Here is an 18581-nt window from a genome sequence, read left to right as displayed (position 1 = left end):
CACTCAAGGCTGGTCATGAAGATCAAGGTGAGTTCCACCGCACCAATCGGTAACGGCCGTGCGGAGTCAACTGGCGGCTGAGAGCCCTGCCAGCTGGCTGCATGGTACGAACCAACAACGAGGAAGCAAAGTGAAAGACACTCACTTTAGGCCGCACCCCGGCACGCTGGCCAAGACGGTCGCTTTTCAACGTTGGTGGAAATTGCAATCTTGATCTTGGCGGTTCAGGCGTGAGTTCGACCACAACGGGTGGGTTTTGGTATATAAGCTTAAAATGAAGATGAACACCACTCGAAAGGTGTTGATACCTTCGGATCGCGCGGACCCTTGCTCAGACCGGGTTGAAAAGTGTAATTCTGCAGGTGTACGGTGCGCGTGCTTAGTGTTTCAGAACTGATATCGTTCAAGGACTGACTTCTAGTGGCAATTCTTAGTTCAGTGATTCAAGTGATACTATTTTAATGAAAATTTATTGACTCATTTCATACCGTATTAAAGTCTGTGAGAAAATGTTGCTCAAGGTGAGTCCAATTAACAGTAGAATCAAATTAAAAGGACTCAACAGGTTGACCTAACAGAACATGATTTCTGACTCCTAATGTGAAAATGTTGATTTCATTGCACCGCGACACGAAATCTGCAACGATGGTGATGAATTCTGCACTTCGTTAACTGTTCAAATGTGTTTTATGATTTCGTTAGATCCTACACGTCGGACACTTGGTGACTGACTTGGTGGTGACTTGATTCGCAACAAGACATTATTTTTCACGCAAACCTCGGCAACCCCAGCACCTGTTCCAATGTGTTAATGTCTTTGCGGTTGATTTCAAAAACTGAAAAGAGTCTGACGCTTCGAGCGAGATTAGAACCACATGAGCGGACGGACTGACGGACGAACGGACGGACGGGTTGTGTCGGACCCATTACGCAGCAGGCTATTGCCTGTAGCTGGACCATTAGACAGACTTAAGGACAGCAGCGACATTTGATATTCTGCTGCGATCGATTCGTAAGATCTATGCGACGAACGGAGAATGTACCAACGAAGCGTGCACAGGACAGTTTTGATTTAATTTTTAACGGATTATGAACTTTATAATGGCGGCATGAGTGATTGAAAGCATTGGTTAGACTCCATTGCGACGAAAACATCAAAAGAAGTCGGGCGGTTTTTGGTGTCTATCAGTTCTCCATACGTGCATATTATGTATTGGTAAAATTTATCAATAGTTACCAAAAAATTCGTTGTCGTTCTTGTTTGGTTATGCGACATATTTGTTCCACGTATCATATAGGGCAATTTTTTTGCTGGTATCTTTTTGGCAACACTGTTTTTGACAGATCACGCGTGAATTGTGTCTTGTGTCATTGTCAAACTTGTTCAGTTTGGTCTATAATTTAATCATAAATCGACTTACGAACGAACAACGCTTGCAAATTATTGAATTTTACTATCAAAATTCATGCTCGGTTAAAAAATTAGGAGATCCACTTTTTTATCGAAAAATTGTGTTTAGTGACAAAACTCATTCCTGGTTGAATGGATACGTCCACAAGCAAAACTGCCGCATCTGTAGTGAAGACCAGCCAGAAACATTGCAAGAGCTAGTAACGCATCCCAAAAATGTCACTGTTTGGTCTGGATTATGGGTTGTACTTGTTCAAAGACGTCGATGGGCGGAACGTTACTGTGAATGGCTAGCGCTACCGTGTGTGATGATTGATGATTTTTTTGCCCAAAATGCAAGAACTGGACATGCCTCACATATCGTTTCAACAAAACGGTGCCACATCCCACACGGCACGCGTAACAATGACCAAATCGAGCGCTGCCTTCGATGAACAGTTTAGTTTTAGTTTTGGACCGGTCAATTGGCCGCCTAGATCGTGTAATTTAACGCCTGTAGAATATTTCTTGTGGGGCCATGTTAAGGTTCATATCTACAAAGATAAACCAGCAACGATTGACGCACTGGTGGCCAATATTGAAGCATTTATTCGTGAAATACCGACCGATATGTTGAAGAGAGTGTGCTAGAATTGGACCGCGGCCAACATCTGCATAAAATTAACTTTAAACCAGGGGTGGAAATTAACAAAGTTTTTGATAAAAAAAAGTATTATTATTTCATATCACATATTTATTGTGGATATCATAATGAATTCTGCAACGACTAATTTTTGGTAAGATAAATTTTGATTTTACTTAGAATTTATAAATGTCTTCATCGTTATCAGTATTACTGTCTGATTCGGAATCAACATTTCAACAAAGTTCAGTTCGTTTTAACTCTACTCTGTGTTCATTAAACAGGTTTGAAGTTCAAATGGCTGTCACTTACAGTTCAGGTGAAGTAGTGGTATAAGTGACGTTAACGTCATAACTGATTACCGCTCAATTTTCTCGGATATGTATTATCCGATATCAATAATTTTAGGCTCGTTTAGTGAGTTTATTTCGTGGGTCGCATCGAAATTCCATGTTTCGAGTTGTATTTGAATTTAGCTTGAATATCATACACAGAGGTAACAGGAGTGCAGGATTTGACTACGCCAATTCAAACACACCATTGAAACACTGCGTCAAATGCTGCGCTTCAGTCACCTTTTTAAATCAAATTCATGTCAAATAGCGTTTCATTGGGTTTAATCTAGATAGTACATAAACATCATCATCAGCATCAACCCGCTGGAAGTAAAACAAAGTCTTTTGTCGCTATAATCACTATTTGGTGAGGTATACTTTTTTTACTAATTTTGCATTGCGTGTTGATATTGCGCAGCGAAAACTGTAAAATTAACATTATCAATTGGATTACGATCCAATCTGATTATTTGCATAAAAACTTCATGTAGCATTCATTTCCTTTCATCTAGTATTCATTTTACTGCAATTAAACAACAACTTGCGAAATAGAATACGGTTTGTATCAAAGGAAAACATGTGTTGAAACTACGTAAACCGTGCCGTAACGAAACCGGCATTTTTCTCAACTCTGGTGAAAAAAACTGTTAAACGAGCATTCCTGAAAGTTACAAATTGACAATTTTCCCCAATTTGAGCACCCTCATGCATATAAATTGACAAAAATCATTGATGTGCAAACTCCTTTAATATTCCTTATCACCCATCACTAAACTTCCCAAAGATGCAAAATTTGCCATTTTCCACGATTTTAAAACAGTTCGATAATGTATGCATATTAAAATATTTTTCGGAATCATCATTCATAGAAATGTGAAAAATTACTTCAATTGTCGATATTTTCAGGTTTTAAAAGTAGTTTAATATAATTGAAATTACTAACGTGATTACTATATTTAATTTTAGATCATATTTGAATGATTTTTATGTACCACGCAAACAATTTTAAATAAATTTTAGGGTGGTGTTAAGCAAAATCGTATCAGGATTTTCAAGAAGTAGATAAAAAAACTTTAGAATGATTGAATAGGCACAGATATTTTTTCCCGCTTTTGAAAACCTGATTATTACCAATTGTACGCCAAGAAAAGTAAGTGTCAGTAGAATCGTAGCACCAGCCATGCAATGATTCTGTACGCTATGAATCGGCTGCGAAGTCTGTTGAAACAGAAAGGCCAAATTCCACAAAAAGAATGTAATGCCAAGACTTTGCTTTCCAGAAAACACAACTGCCAAAAAATGTAGTGTTTCATATTATTACAAAATTATATGAATATTATATTGTGATCGGGGACTTGTCGGAGAGTTAATTAGCACAAGTTGCTACACCTGTTCTCATGCGAATGGAGTACTCGAACTCTGTTCTTGGCTAAACGCGCTGAGAACGAGCGAAGCGTTGTACATCCATTTCTGTAGCGGCACTTAAATGCTCGAACTGGTTTTTGAGAGCAGCTAATGCTCTTCGTCTGCGCATGGTTGTCCTCTGAGAATGAGAACAAATTCGTCTCGCAATAAAAAGAGCGCGTATGGATAAGTTCTGCTGCTACTCTGTGTAATTTACAGTTCCCACAATTAAAAAACTAATCGCCATTTTAGTTTTGTTGCAGAATTTTTTAATTCACGGTGTTCTGTTTTCTGATATACAATCGGAAATCTTGATTCACATTCTTCTGCGCAAAATGGGCTTATTTCCACCTCTGCTTTAAACATTAAATTATATCGATCCCAATTGATTTGAAATATTACAAAAGACATTCGATCTCTTGTAAATGACAAGCAATCGACGCGTATTTAGTTTATGTTTCCCAGTTTTGCATATACGATTAACATTTTCCGATCTTACCAACACTCTATTTTGCATCCAATGTCCTATTACTTATCAATCGTATTCAAGTATATATTCTTCGGGACCTGCCAATTGTACTCTTGGAACATAGTATGATGCTACACATATCTGAATATTTTTCCTATAGACGCTCCTACACAAAACACTGATGAAACGTATTTTGCCTTAAACGTCAAATAATTTAAGGATGAGTTGGAAAATGGTACTCTATGAATAATGCAAGGAATGCTACAGACGGTTTCCACTCAAACAATGTGACTAAGAGACTTCATTCATTTATTTAGACAATTTGAAACCACATTTTTTGAAAAATTTTATGACATTATTTATCACACACACACATAAACACATTTTATGATCTCGACGAACTGTTTCGAATGGTATATGAATGTAAGAAGTTATGTTCTTCCAGCAATTATTGCGATAAGCAGTTTAAATTATTATTATTATTATTATTATTATTATTATTATTATTATTATTATTATTATTATTATTATTATTATTATTATTATTATTATTATTATTATTATTATTATTATTATTATTATTATTATTATTATTATTATTATTATTATTATTATTATTATTATTATTATTATTATTATTATTATTATTATGATATTGTATTGAATTCGAAAATACTGCTATCATTTTTATGTCATATTCGAACGATTATGTTGCCAAAAATGAACCGTGCTAAAAACAGGACTAAATGTCATGAAAGAGGCGCTTAGAAACAATTGCATTCAACAAGATTCAAAAACAGTGTTCCACAAACACGGAAATACAAACGCTTACACATAAATATCGACATCTCCGTTAAAAAAGGACGGATTTTGAAAATATTTGTCTTGTTAGATAGCTTCTACCGAGGGGAATATAAACCTCAAACCCTGTTTTAATCCACATAGTGGTGTAATGATAGCCTTTTCCATGTTACTCATAACATGAAAAATATTGCTGTGGAATTCTAAAAACATCAGAATGGAAACAGGAAAGTTGGTTCGAACGCAATATAGCAAAATCTACAAATCAAAACACCATATAGTTCCGTAACCGGAAGTAGTATCCACAACAAATTTAAGGATTCCGTAGAAGACCGTGAGACTTTTGTGAAATTCGATTTGGCCATCTTAAAGAAAAGTGAGGAAGATCCCTTAAGCAGTTTTTGATCACTATTTCCAATACTCCCGAAACCGGATTAGGCGAAATTGGTTCGTAAGGCCAACAACAAATAGGAGCAACAAATTGGAACATTTCTGAACCAAGCTAAATATACGCTTTCCCTCTTTCACCCTCATTTTTAACGCTCATTCCAGTAGATCCGAAACCAGAGATCAGACCCCTATGAAATTCAGGAATTTTATATGGAACTATAAGAACTTCTACTTGACCAAAAGTTTGAAAAAATCGTTCAAACCATCTCGGAGAAAATAGATTGAATTTTATTCTGGAGTATTTGAACACTACTTTCGGTGCTCTGGAATCTAAGGTTGTGAAAATCAGTTTAGCCATCTCCGAAACTCGAGCCTTTGTGCAAAGATCATTTTTCGTAGTGATTGTATAACCTTTTCAATAATAATATTTCATTCTGAATATTGATTATCGAAATAAAGACATTACTTAAATTCCAATTGGTTGACTTACTATCTCATGCTCAGTTTCGATTTATCCACTTAAACGAAATTTCACAAACGAAGCGAGCCTGTGTTTCTGTTACTTTTGCATATGTAAGTCAACATAAACAGCATGAATCAGCACCATACAACATAAAGTAAGATTATTATTATTGTGTGTGTTAATATTATTTACTGCTTTCATGACCATTACTATACCACCGGCACGGTATTACTGCACTACCGGCTATGCAAATTGCATATACATCACGAAGCTTGAAATTCCGATGTATGTTTATTTTGTCAAATAAATTTCAATTCATTTTCATTCTTTTATTCTTTTGGTCGCAATAAGCTAGCTAAGATTTTTATCAACCACAGCACCTTGTTTTACCAAAATCACACACCAGTAGCAGACATTCGTAACTGTTTCGTTTTCTTTAAAGCGTGTACGAAATAGATCGTTTGTGTTGTATTTTATTCTTTCGTGCCGTCACATACCGTTGCATACTAGTGTTGTATTGTCATTTTATATGGTAGTTTGAAACCATTGGCACACATTGCCCTGTAATTGCGGAACTGGAAGTCGGATCGGGATGAAATTTCACAGTAGCGTTTAAGACAATGTGAGCTTTAGTTTAAACCAAAATTTAAACACTGACCTCTACTTATAAAGTTTTTCTTCACTACTCTCGGTGCTTCCAGAACAAGAAAAAGGGAGACCAGTACTGTGCAGTACCAGTAAGTTTATATGCCAACAAACGAACACGTTATGCAAACTTAAAGCATTTATCCATCAGTCCTATGGTATTTGTAATTTGGCCTGGAGCGCCAAGTGTCATATACCGTTCGTCGAACAGGCAAAATGTTTGTGTGTGTATGTGTGCATGTAACATTTTAATTTGGATCCGACTTCAAGTTTCGGAATTAAAGTGTAAAGTGTGTTAAAACTTTTATACCATCACTCAAAGGGACCAAACAAAAGACGTAAAAAAATCTAAATCAGCCTCAAAACTACTCCAACCGATAGTCAATTTTTTTAGAAATACCTTAGCATTATGTAAAATAGCATGATTGATATAAGAAAGGCATCAATGCAATGTAATAAGGTGTATTAAAACAGGATTGAAGCAGTTTGTTCACAAAACTGACATGTAATCAGCTGATTCTTGTAAGTTACCAGCGATTTACAAGGATGTCTCCCGCCCTGTCCAACAATCAAGTAAGATAGAATCACCTTACGCAAGACTCGCACGCTATTCCGGATACCGCACTTCCCTGACCTGTGAGGAAAGTCATGTACACGCTTTTCTACAGCACCGTCTACAACGTACACAGGGAATGCATTTGCATCTCGTTCATTTCTAAACATTAGATTCGCTGAGTTACAAACTTTGTTGAATTATATTCCATAAACAACTTTTACGTCTAAAGACTGTACCAGAAAGTATGGACGCACTTTGATTTCGCTGTAAATAATTCACAAGTGTTCATATATTCAAATTTTATTCGATATATACTAATAATATTAGACTACAACAACAGAATATTATTCTCAACATTTGCTACTTAGCCATTGTAGACTAGCTGGCGCACCTTCTTGCAAACGTTCCTCATTAAATTCCGTACAGACTTCTTGGCGACCAGTTTAGACACTTTGTTCCAATCTTTTTTCGAACTGTTAAATGGTTTCGGCTGCCGAGACATGTTTCCTAAGATGTGTCTTCGTTAATGCCCAAAATTCCTCAATTGGTCGAAGTTGTGGACAATTTGGTGGAATCATGTCTTTTGGGACGAAAGTGACCTTTTGTGGTAGTATACCATTCTACCATTGATTTCGAGTAGTGACAAGAAGCAAGATCTGCCCAGAAGACAACAGGATCCATGTGGCTTCGAATCATGGGTAGAAGTCGTTTTTGTAAACATTCCTTGATGTATATTTCGCTGTTCATTAAAGCAGTGGTGATGAAGTGTTTCGAAATCTTACCGCAGCTACAAATTGCTTGCCAGACCAAGCTTTCTTACCAAATTTTTCGACTTCAATCGATGTCTCGGACTGGTTTAACACTTGCCCTTCTCGCATCGTATAATATTGTGGTCCCGGCCAGGATTTGTAATCGAGTTTCACGTAGGTTTCGTCGTTCATGATTATGCAGTTCAAATTTCCAGCAAGAATCATATTGTACAACTTTCGAACCCTCGGCCTGATCGATGCTTCTTGTTTCGGACTACGTTTTGGTTGTTCCTGCTTCCTTTAGGTTCAAAGATTCAAACGTTCTTTAGCACGAAGAACATTTGACTTCGAAGTGCCCATTTTTTGCCACATCCCGAACTGAATCCTCCTTCTTTTGCTCGAACGCCTTCAGTATACGTTTATCCAACTGAGGGTTAGCAGCACCTTTTTTCGACCCGTTTTCGGTTTATCCTCAAAGGTGTTATCCTCACCGAACTTCCTGATTGCATTTCGCACGGCTTTTTTACTTACTCCTTCCATTTTTGCTATCTTTCTCAGTGACAGACCGCGTTCTACTGTGACAGACCGCGTTCTGCAGTGACAGACCTGCGTTTGTTCTGCTGAAAGTCCACGCATTTCGAAACAAACTAATGAAAACGAATAAACAACTGCACAAGTGGTTAGAGAAAAGTGTAAACAACAGGACGCAGCCATAAACATTGACAGATTCTGAATCATTGCGAAATGGCAGCGGTTTTAGGTTGCGTCCATACTTTCTGGGACAGTCTTTAGATGCATCCATTCTTTTCGTTAGAATGGCTCATAGTACTGTATTGCCTTTCTTTTTGTCGTCTCGACCGTAAGCGATTTTCGATTGTATCGGATGAAGTGTGAACACGAATCAATTAAACGTTTTCAACAGTTCATCACACATACAATTCCATTTTAAGAACTAAACAATTATATTTCGATCATGGAAACGTAAGACACAAGATCCCAGAGCACTGAACCAAAGCTTGTGCCGTAGAAATATTATAACGACTTTATGGCAAATGTTTTCAAGCATTACGTTCGAAGATGCACTTTCCCCGCATATACATATTTTTTTTATTCAATATTATAATATAATTTTAAGGCACACTGCTTAAGCTCTAAGATGCCAAGGGTATTTACTAATCTTAATTACGACTAACTTAAAACTAGAATAGTATCATTATGTAATGTAGCGGTAGCGGATTCTCGAGAAGCGATCGGTAGTGGCCGGTGAATTGAATATTGCATGAGGGTCTTCCATATGCCGTTGGCGAAGATCCATGTTGGCCGCATCATTCGGTCCGTGTGGGTCCGCGGGAAACACCCCCAGGCTACGAAGGCCCGGCGGGTGGCCCGCGTGCTGGTTTTCGACTGGGGCGGCCTTCCGTGGACGATGATGGTGATGTTACGGAAGAGAATGAAAAAAAAAAGTAAATATTGTGGAAACGGGGTAAAAAGGGGATGTGGGAACAAAATGTTTGAAAACGATAAAGATCTAATTAGTTGCCATCGAGATGGTGAAGAGACAGGGAAGGGGTAACGAAAAAGTTAGTGACAAAAAAAGATCTTGTTAGTTCCAATGAAGATGGTGGACAGGGACGGGGATCGAGAGAATCGGGCGGATGTTAGTGTCGAAGCTGTAGGTGGAGTTTATACTTTCTGAGCGAGGGATAACACATTACACTTGTATATCAATGTGTTTAAGGTACTGGTATATGAGAAGCATATATAAACTATCCCGACTCGCCAACACATCCCGAACCGGAACCTCAGGCGGTCTACCTCGGGCCCTAAGGGATTCCAGTAGCTTCGACCTGGCGTCACGATACTCTACGCACGACCACACGACATGCTCGATGTCCTGATAACCGTCGCCACAGGTGCAGAGACCGCTCTCCGCAAGCCCAACACGCCGGAGATGTGCGTTGAAAGTGTAGTGATTTGACATGAGCCGCGACATAACACGAATGAAATCGCGACTCACGTTCATCCCCCTGAACCAAGGTTTCGTCGATACCCTAGGGATAATGGAATGTAGCCATCGTCCCAGTTCGCCATTGCTCCATGAAGTTTGCCAACTTTCGAGAGTTTTCTGACGAGAGATACTGAAAAATTCATTGAAGCAGATTGGTCTTTCATAAATATCACCTTCTAATGCGCCCACCTTAGCCAATGAGTCTGCCTTTTCATTGCCTGGAATGGAACAATGCGAAGGGACCCAGACTAACGATATTAAATAAGACCGTTCAGATAAAGTTCGCAAGTGTTCCCGTATTTTCCCCAGGAAATATGGGGGATACTTTCCTGGCTTCATTGCCCGGAGAGCTTCTATTGAGCTTAGACTGTCCGTGACAATGTAGTAATGGTCTTTGGGCAAGGTTTCAATGATCTCAAGGGTGTACTGAATAGCAGCTAATTCTGCGACGTAAACTGAAGCCGGATCATTGAGTTTGTGAGAAGCGGTGATGTTTTGATTGAAGATGCCGAAGCCTGTGGACCTGTTGATGTTTGAACCGTCAGTGTAAAACACCTTTTCACAGTTGACTGTTCTAAATTTATTATAAAAAATATTTGGGGCCACTTGAGGGCGCACGTGATCCGGGATTCCACGAATTTCTTCTCTCATGGATGTGTCGAAAAACACAGTAGAATCAGAAGTATCCAAGAAATGAGCACGATTGGAAACAAACGAAGAAGGATTAATATTCTGAAGCATGTAATCAAAATACAAGGACATAAAACGGGTCTGAGAATTGAGCTCGACAAGCCTTTCGAAGTTTTCAATCACCATCGGACTCAAGATGTCGCATCGGATTAGCAATCGATATGAGAGATCCCAGAATCGGTTTTTCAACGGTAAGACGCCCGCGAGCACTTCGGGACTCATCGTATGAGTCGACTGCATGCAACCTAAGGCAATACGCAAACAACGATACTGAATTCTTTCCAGCTTGATGAAATGAGTGTTCGCCGCGGATCGGAAGCAAAAGCATCCGTATTCCATCACGGACAATATCGTTGTTTGGTATAACCTGATCAGGTCTCCTGGGTGGGCACCCCACCATGATCCGGTTATTGTACGAAGAAAATTGATTCTCTGTTGGCATTTTTGTTTCAGATACCTAATGTGACATCCCCAGGTGCCTTTGGAGTCGAACCAGACCCCGAGATATTTAAATGTGAAGACCTGAGCTATGGTTTCACCCCCTAGTTGAAGCTGTAATTGTGCTGGTTCTCGCTTCCTTGAAAATACAACCAGCTCAGTTTTCTCCGTGGAGAACTCGATACCCATTTGAAGAGCCCATGTCGACAAGTTGTCGAGGGTATCTTGCAATGGTCCTTGGAGATCGGCAGCTTTGGGTCCTATAATAGACACAACGCTGTCGTCGGCAAGTTGTCTTAGCGTGCAAGATGTGTTGATACATTCATCAATGTTGTTCACGTAAAAGTTGTATAAAAGGGGGCTTAAGCAAGAGCCCTGAGGAAGACCCATGTAACTGAATCGTATTGTCGACAAATCACCATGCGCGAAATACATGTATTTCTCGGACAACAGATTATACAAAAAGTTATTCAAAATTGGTGAAAGACCATGCTGATGCAACTTCTCAGATAGGATGTTTATGGAAACTGAATCAAAAGCCCCCTTGATGTCTAGGAAAACTGACGCCATTTGTTCTTTACGAGCAAATGCCATTTGAATTTCGGTTGAGAGCAACGCAAGACAATCGTTCGTTCCTTTGCCCCTGCGGAAGCCGAATTGTGTATCTGAAAGTAAGCCATTAGTCTCGACCCAATTGTCTAGACGAAACAGAATCATTTTTTCGAACAATTTCCGGATACAGGAAAGCATAGCAATCGGCCGATACGAATTGTGATCGGAGGCTGGTTTCCCTGGTTTTTGAATGGCAATAACTCTTACTTGTCTCCAGTCATGTGGGACAATATTATCCTCAAGAAGCCTATTGAACAAATTCAATAAGCGCCTTTTGGCAGAGTCAGGCAAATTTTTCAACAAGTTGAATTTGATTTTGTCTAACCCCGGAGATTTATTGTTACACGATAAAAGCGCAAGTGAGAACTCGACCATCGAAAAAGGTGTTTCGTTTCTGTTTGATGAAGCGACGCGCATGATTGTCTGTTCCGGAACAGAGTCAGGACATACTTTTTTAGCGAAATCGAATATCCAGCGGTTAGAATATTCCTCGCTTTCGTTTGTGGTGTTTTTGTTGCGCATTCGTCGGGCTGTGTTCCAAAGAGTGCTCATTGATGTTTCTCTCGATAATCCGTCTACGAATCGACGCCAATAACCGCTTTTCTTCGCTTTAATCAAGCTTTTCATTTTAGCGTCTAATGCCGCGTAGTTTCTAAAATTATCAGGTGTTCCGTTTTTCCTAAACTCGACAAATGATGAAGTTCTCTCCGCGTTTAATTCTGAGCACTCTTTGTCCCACCACGGGTTGGGGGGACGGATGTTAGTTTTCGCGACGGGTACACGTTTCGTCTGAGCTTGAGTCGCGGTGTCGAGAATCAAGCCAGCCAAAAACGTGTACTCTTCCTCCGGAGGAAGTTCTTGTGTTGTTTCTAGATTCTCAGATATCAAATTTGCGTAGCATTTCCAATCAATGTTTCGTGTGAGGTCATACGAAACATTGATTGTTTCCGATGGTCTTAATCCGGTGGCGATTGAAATTACGATAGGCAGATGATCGCTACCGTGGGGATCAGGGATTACCTTCCACGTGCAATCCAACCGTAGCGATGTCGAGCAAAGGGATAAGTCTAGCGCACTTGGTCTTGCTGGTGGTGCAGGAATTCGTGTCATTTCTCCCGTATTCAAGATTGTCATATTGAAGTTGTCGCAAATATCATGGATCATAGCTGATCTGTTATCATCATGAAGACAACCCCATCCCGTACCGTGAGAGTTAAAGTCTCCTAGAACTAACGTCGGTGCGGGAAGAAGTTGCATGATACTGCTGAGCCAGTGGTACCCAACTGAGGCTCTAGGGGGAATATAGATGGAAGCAATACAAAGGTCCTTGCCTTTAATTGTGACATGACATGCGACAACTTCAATACCTGGTATCGAGGGGAGGTTAATGCGATAGAAAGAATAGCACTTTTTGATCCCCAAAAGTACTCCTCCATAGGAATCATCTCGATCCAGACGAATAATGTTAAAATCGTGGAGGTTTAAGGGTATTTCAGAAGTTAGCCAAGTTTCGCACAATGCAAATGCGTCACATTTCAGATTATTTACTAGAAATTTGAAAGGATCTATTTTTGGGATGATACTTCTACAATTCCACTGTATAACAGTGATTGTATCCGTGACCTCGGTGGGTGTCTTAGCCATCGAAGGATACGATCGCTGAAAGAAGGGGCCATTTTGCAGTCAACTGCTTCAAGAATGTTTTAACTGTAGGAATAAAAGCCATTATCAGGCTTTTAAGAGGTTCAGAAATATTGAAAGTAGACATGATCCAGTCCACAATATCAGAGAATTTAACAAACCCAGTATTTGGTAAATTTTCTGACTGATCTTTAGGGACTTTCGGGGGTTTTGAAGTCCCAGGAAGTGATGGAAATGCTTGCTCGGAATTTAATTTTCCAAGGCCTGGAGCTTTTCTCTCTGGTTTTTTGCCATCACTACCAGTTGTTGTAATTTTTCGAGACCCATTAGAGGACATCTTCGAACCCTTACTAGGGAGCTTTTGAAAAGATTTATTTCTTCTCTTTCTGTATGATGAGCTAAGAGGGACAGCCGAAGATGTACCTTCGAGGGGGTCATCATATTCGCTCTCGTCAGTTGCCAAACAAGCGTACAGGTTTACTGGAGGCGTAGCACTCTTCAACATTTCAGCAAAAGAACGCTTTGAATGTTGCTTAAGTGAACGCCTCATCTTATCCTGGCGCAATTTGTACGCGGGACAATCAGAGAGGTCATGCGGCCCCTCCTTACAGTAGAGACACTTTTCATTGTCTCCACTGCAGGAGTTATCCGCATGACTCCCTCCACACTTTATACACCGGGATTTATTGCAACAATGGGATGCTGTATGTCCCAATTGTTTGCAATTAGTGCAGTTCATGACCCGCGGCACAAAAAGGCGAACAGGTAAACGAATTCGGTCCAGGAGGACGTAGTTAGGCAAAGCCGAGCCAACGAAAGTCACCCGATACGAGTCTGATGGGATATAGGACTTAGTGCCATCCTCAGCGGTCGATACTGAACACAATTGCTTGCAGTCCAGTATCTTAACGTTCTTGAGTAAGGGGTTTTTAAAACCGCCTGCCCCATGCTTAAGAACGTCCTCGCAAGTCAGACTCGGATCGGTGATCACGCCGTCTATCTCGACTTCGCGAGCTGGTACGTATACACGATACTCCCGCGTGAAATTCTCATTTTGAACGATCTCATTAGCCTGTTTTGCACTGGCTAACAAGACCCTAAGCTTGTCCGGGCGTACTTTTTCAATTTTTTGTACGGTATTGTATCGCGAGGACAGGTCTTCAGAAAGTCTTAGAAGATTCAATTTTTTACCGTTGGCTTTGGTCCGGATGTAAACCGCATACGGTCCGGCCGGGAGTGCAAATCCATCGGGATAATTTTTTACACGAGATATTTGGCTATAAGATGATTCCATTTTGTCATCTGGAGGGAGGTCAGGCAATTCTGTGCCTTCTGTCATGGCACGGAAATGTGTCCGTGCGGGTAAATATTGGAGGACAAATGTAGTGGTATTGAAGAACAGGGGGAAAAAAGAAAAAGGCAAAAATACTTAGCTTTAGCTCTCAAAGGGTGAACGGCAGACAAGGCCCGGTCCTAGGCAATCGGTGGATATTCCTGATCAATAAAGTGCAAAAAACCTCCTAGAGGAAAAAGCACTTTTTTGCAGTCTCTTTCTGCACTGTACAATGGAATCTTATACGTTTTTTCACTATACACTGTCCAATGTATTTGTTAACAATATAGCAGCAGCGCCCAGATGGGCGCTGGCTAACGGTACCACACAGTGCTTCTTTACACAACTCACAATTGACCTTGAAGACGGATTAATTCGAACTATCACTCTACCGCACTGATTCAGACAATAGAATACGAAATGACCTTGAAAGCGGAATAAAACAATTTACCGCACCACTGGAGAAACACGAACTTGCGTCCGATCAGCCCGATAGTTGCAGTGGAACTGATATACATATTTGAACATGACGCTAAAATCTCAATTCCCAGTTCTCAACAGGGATTAAGTAAGTTCCCATTCGATAGCACTTCACACCCGATAAAACAGACACTACCGCTTGTCACACGAGACTCTCCAACACCCTTCGGCATCCATCACACCTATTCAACATTTCAATTAATTACTATTAGTGACAGCTGAACGAATCGTTCTTAGGAATGGACTCCAGTGCGTGTTCGTTAGACAGCCATGTCTAATGCCGTTCGATGGGACGCGGCAACCGACGCACCATAAGTTGTGATGACTCACTTACCGCGAGGTGTCCGTTTGCTTGCTCTGATACCTAACGAAAGCAGTGATAAGTGCAAAGCACGCGTCATTCAGTCGGGTGATATTTTTAGCGAAAAACCGGTACTCACACCCAACATCAACGGAAGAAAACGGGGTTAGTGACAAATACGAAAAATGCAACTGGAATAACAATATGTATAAACCGTTTTGTTGGTCACCAATCATTTCCGATTGTTTCGCATTTAACCCAATTTTGAAACAACGTAAACTGCTGTTACAGCATCGGCGTCGTCACCGGAATCAACTGGTAAGGCCCCGAGCAATCGATTGCCGGATAGTTAGTCACTGTAAGAAGCGATCGATCTAAAGACGTGATATCAAACGGCCAATCACCGGCACGGCTTCTGTAGTGCAAAATCGCACTGAACAAAAAGAAAAATATCAGTTCAAAAATATTAGATAATCAATTACATTTACATGTAATTATAGCAACACATGGGGAAGGAATACGAAAGTGCACACTCGAACGATTTTCTGGGAACGTAGGAACTAGGTTTGTGTGGCTCACGGGCGGCATGAATTCAAATGCAGTTTCCAATGTCGAGTGGCTTCTAATTGCGATGCAGTTTGTTGGTGGGTACCGTTTGGGTGACCTAACATCATTTTGTTCCTATTATGTCGCTAAATAGCACTATATTTAGAAACGATGAAATGCCGTATGGCAAATTATTTGTTTTATACGGAAGGAGAGACCATTTCGACTCAAGACTATTTTTTTTTAAATGACGGAAGTACTTTTATATGTATTTTCTTCGATTTGTTTAGATTCTTTTATACTCTGTTCACATTATTAGTTAAAACATGTTATAACTCCGATTTCATGTTTCAAGCGAAAATGTTTTTCCCATCACATTATTTCAATTTCATAACATTTGTTTTAATCCACCTAGTAGTGCCATGATGCCTTTCTCGTAAAAAAAAAACGTTTTTTGTATTTTCATTACAAAGGGATTCTTCAATTGATTCAATTGCAATTCTCTTTGTATATTGAATAAGAAAAAACAGTTTTTTTTGTGCATACATTAGCATAACCTATTCAATTTTTAAACAGTTTTGACTCAAAATAATAGGAATTCTTCGTTTTTTGCACTTTCGCTCTAAATGACGGTTTAATAATTTAAACACATCTCACCCTGTTGTTCCGGCCTCGGAAATCAGATCCGAACAAAAGTCAAAAGCAGTCTATTGCTATAGACGTAGACTCTTTTATTTTAGACTAAGTTTGTGCAAATCGACTCAGCTGTCCTGAGAAAATAATGAGAGTTCCGTTTTTGAGTTTTTGACCGCTAATTCTGGTACTTCCGGGAGCTTGGAACCGGAATAGTTGAAATCGGCCTGTTTGGTCAGCAACCAACATAACCTATAAATTGAAACAAGTTTGAGCAAAATTTAGAACTTTTGACAGGTTACAATTTCATACACCCTATCCAGTATTTCCGGAACCGCAAACCAGATCTGGATAAAATTCTACTTCAACTAATGGAATTGCAATACTTTTGATTTAAATCTGAGTTTGCGAATTAATTTGTATCTATGCTGAAAAAAATCGATTGAGCGGTCTCTGTGAAAATTGAGTGCATTTTTTTCATTTTTTGCAAATTCAACCTCGTTACTCCCGAACCGGATATTCAATCCGTGGAAAATTCATTAGCAACCTATGGGACCATGAGACCTTTCATTTGATTGAATCTAAGCTTGTGAAAACTGGTCCTACCTCTTACAACGTATATCAGTCAAATCAGGTTGCTCATATTCGTCTTAAATGCTTGTCTCCAATTCATGTTTCGCAAGGAAAACCTTCGTATTCCCACCACTCAAAAGGTCTTTTGACTAACTGAGAAAAACACTTTTTTGCCAAAAATCGATTTTCTTCATCAATGCGATCTCCATTAGGAGCAAAACAATTGTATTGTATATCATTTATTTATATCCGGCTTTAACCCAAAGACTGTCCCAGAAAGTATGGACGCACTTTGATTTCGCTGTAAATAATTCACAAGTGAACATTTAGGGGTTTTGTTTGTTTGTGCAAAAAGCACATATTTTGTTTCCTTTTCTTCGCGTTTCGCCTTCGACTCATCAGTGCTTAAAGCAGTTCAAATTGAACTGCCATCTCTGCCCCTAAATGTTCACATTCTGCGTCGGCCAGTAATAAGCCGTCATTCGTTTACGCCTGAGACGTCAAAAATAATAAAACACCTGTGTTATATTATTTAAGGGTTGCATAAATAGTGCAAACTTTGCGTCTGCTTAGCGGTTTAAGTTGAACTGCTAGGAACGAGATGGCAGTTCAATTTGAACTGCTTCAAGCACTGATGAGCCGAAGGCGAAACGCGAAGGAAAAGAAAAAAAATAATTCACAAGTGTTAGATATTCAAATTTTATTCGATATACTGATCATATTAGACAACAAAAACAGAATATTATTCTCAACATTTGCTACTTAGCCATTGTAGACCAGCTGGCGCACCTTCTTGCGAACGTTTCTCATTAAGTTCCGTACAGACTTCTTGGCGACAAGTTTTGACACTTTTTTCCAATCTTTTTCGAATTGTTGAATGGTTTCGGCTGCCGAGACATGTTTCCTAAGATGTGCCTTCGTTAATGCCCAAAATTCTTCAATTGGTCGAAGTTATGGGCAATTTGGTGGATTCATGTCTTTTAGGACGAAAGTGACATTTTTGGTAGTATACCATTCTACCGTTGATTTCGAGTAGTGGCAAGAAGCAAGAACTTGCCAGAAGACAACAGGATCCTTGTGGCTTCGAATCATGAGTAGAAGTCGTTTTTGTAAATATTCCTTGATGTATATTTCGCTGTTCATTGAAGCAGTGGTGATGAAGTGTTTCGAAATCTTACCGCAGCTACAAATTGCTTGCCAGACCATAGCTTTCTTACCAAATTTTTCGACTTCAATCGATGTCTCGGACTGGTTTAACACTTGCCCTTCTCGCACCGTATAATATTGTGGCCCCGGCGAGGATTTGTACAAGGATAAATTTTTTATTATTATTATTTAATTCTGTTACAAGTATATCACGTCACTAGACAAATTCACAATGTATCTCACAACACTATAAATCATGTATAATGAACGTCACATCACATATACGTATTTCGAATACAATTTATATTCTTCTTCAGTGTGTAACACTTTGTAAC

At 39.6% G+C, this 18581-nt stretch overlaps 1 protein-coding gene across 1 annotated transcript in view; it reads left to right on the top strand.

Annotated features, from left to right (window-relative positions):
• Positions 1 to 313: 313 nt before the first annotated feature.
• LOC131437848 (uncharacterized) overlaps positions 314 to 18581 on the top strand; it is a 53300-nt gene continuing 35032 nt past the window's right edge. Inside the window, exon 1 of the mRNA XM_058607465.1 lies at positions 314 to 521. Coding sequence (XP_058463448.1) covers positions 510 to 521 — 12 coding nt within the window. The 5' untranslated portion in view covers positions 314 to 509. The remainder of the gene's footprint in view (positions 522 to 18581) is intronic.

Source organism: Malaya genurostris, chromosome 3 (assembly GCF_030247185.1).
Source record: "Malaya genurostris strain Urasoe2022 chromosome 3, Malgen_1.1, whole genome shotgun sequence".
In the NCBI taxonomy this organism is placed as follows: Eukaryota; Metazoa; Arthropoda; class Insecta; order Diptera; family Culicidae; genus Malaya; species Malaya genurostris.
This window is presented reverse-complemented; position numbering and strand designations above follow the sequence as displayed.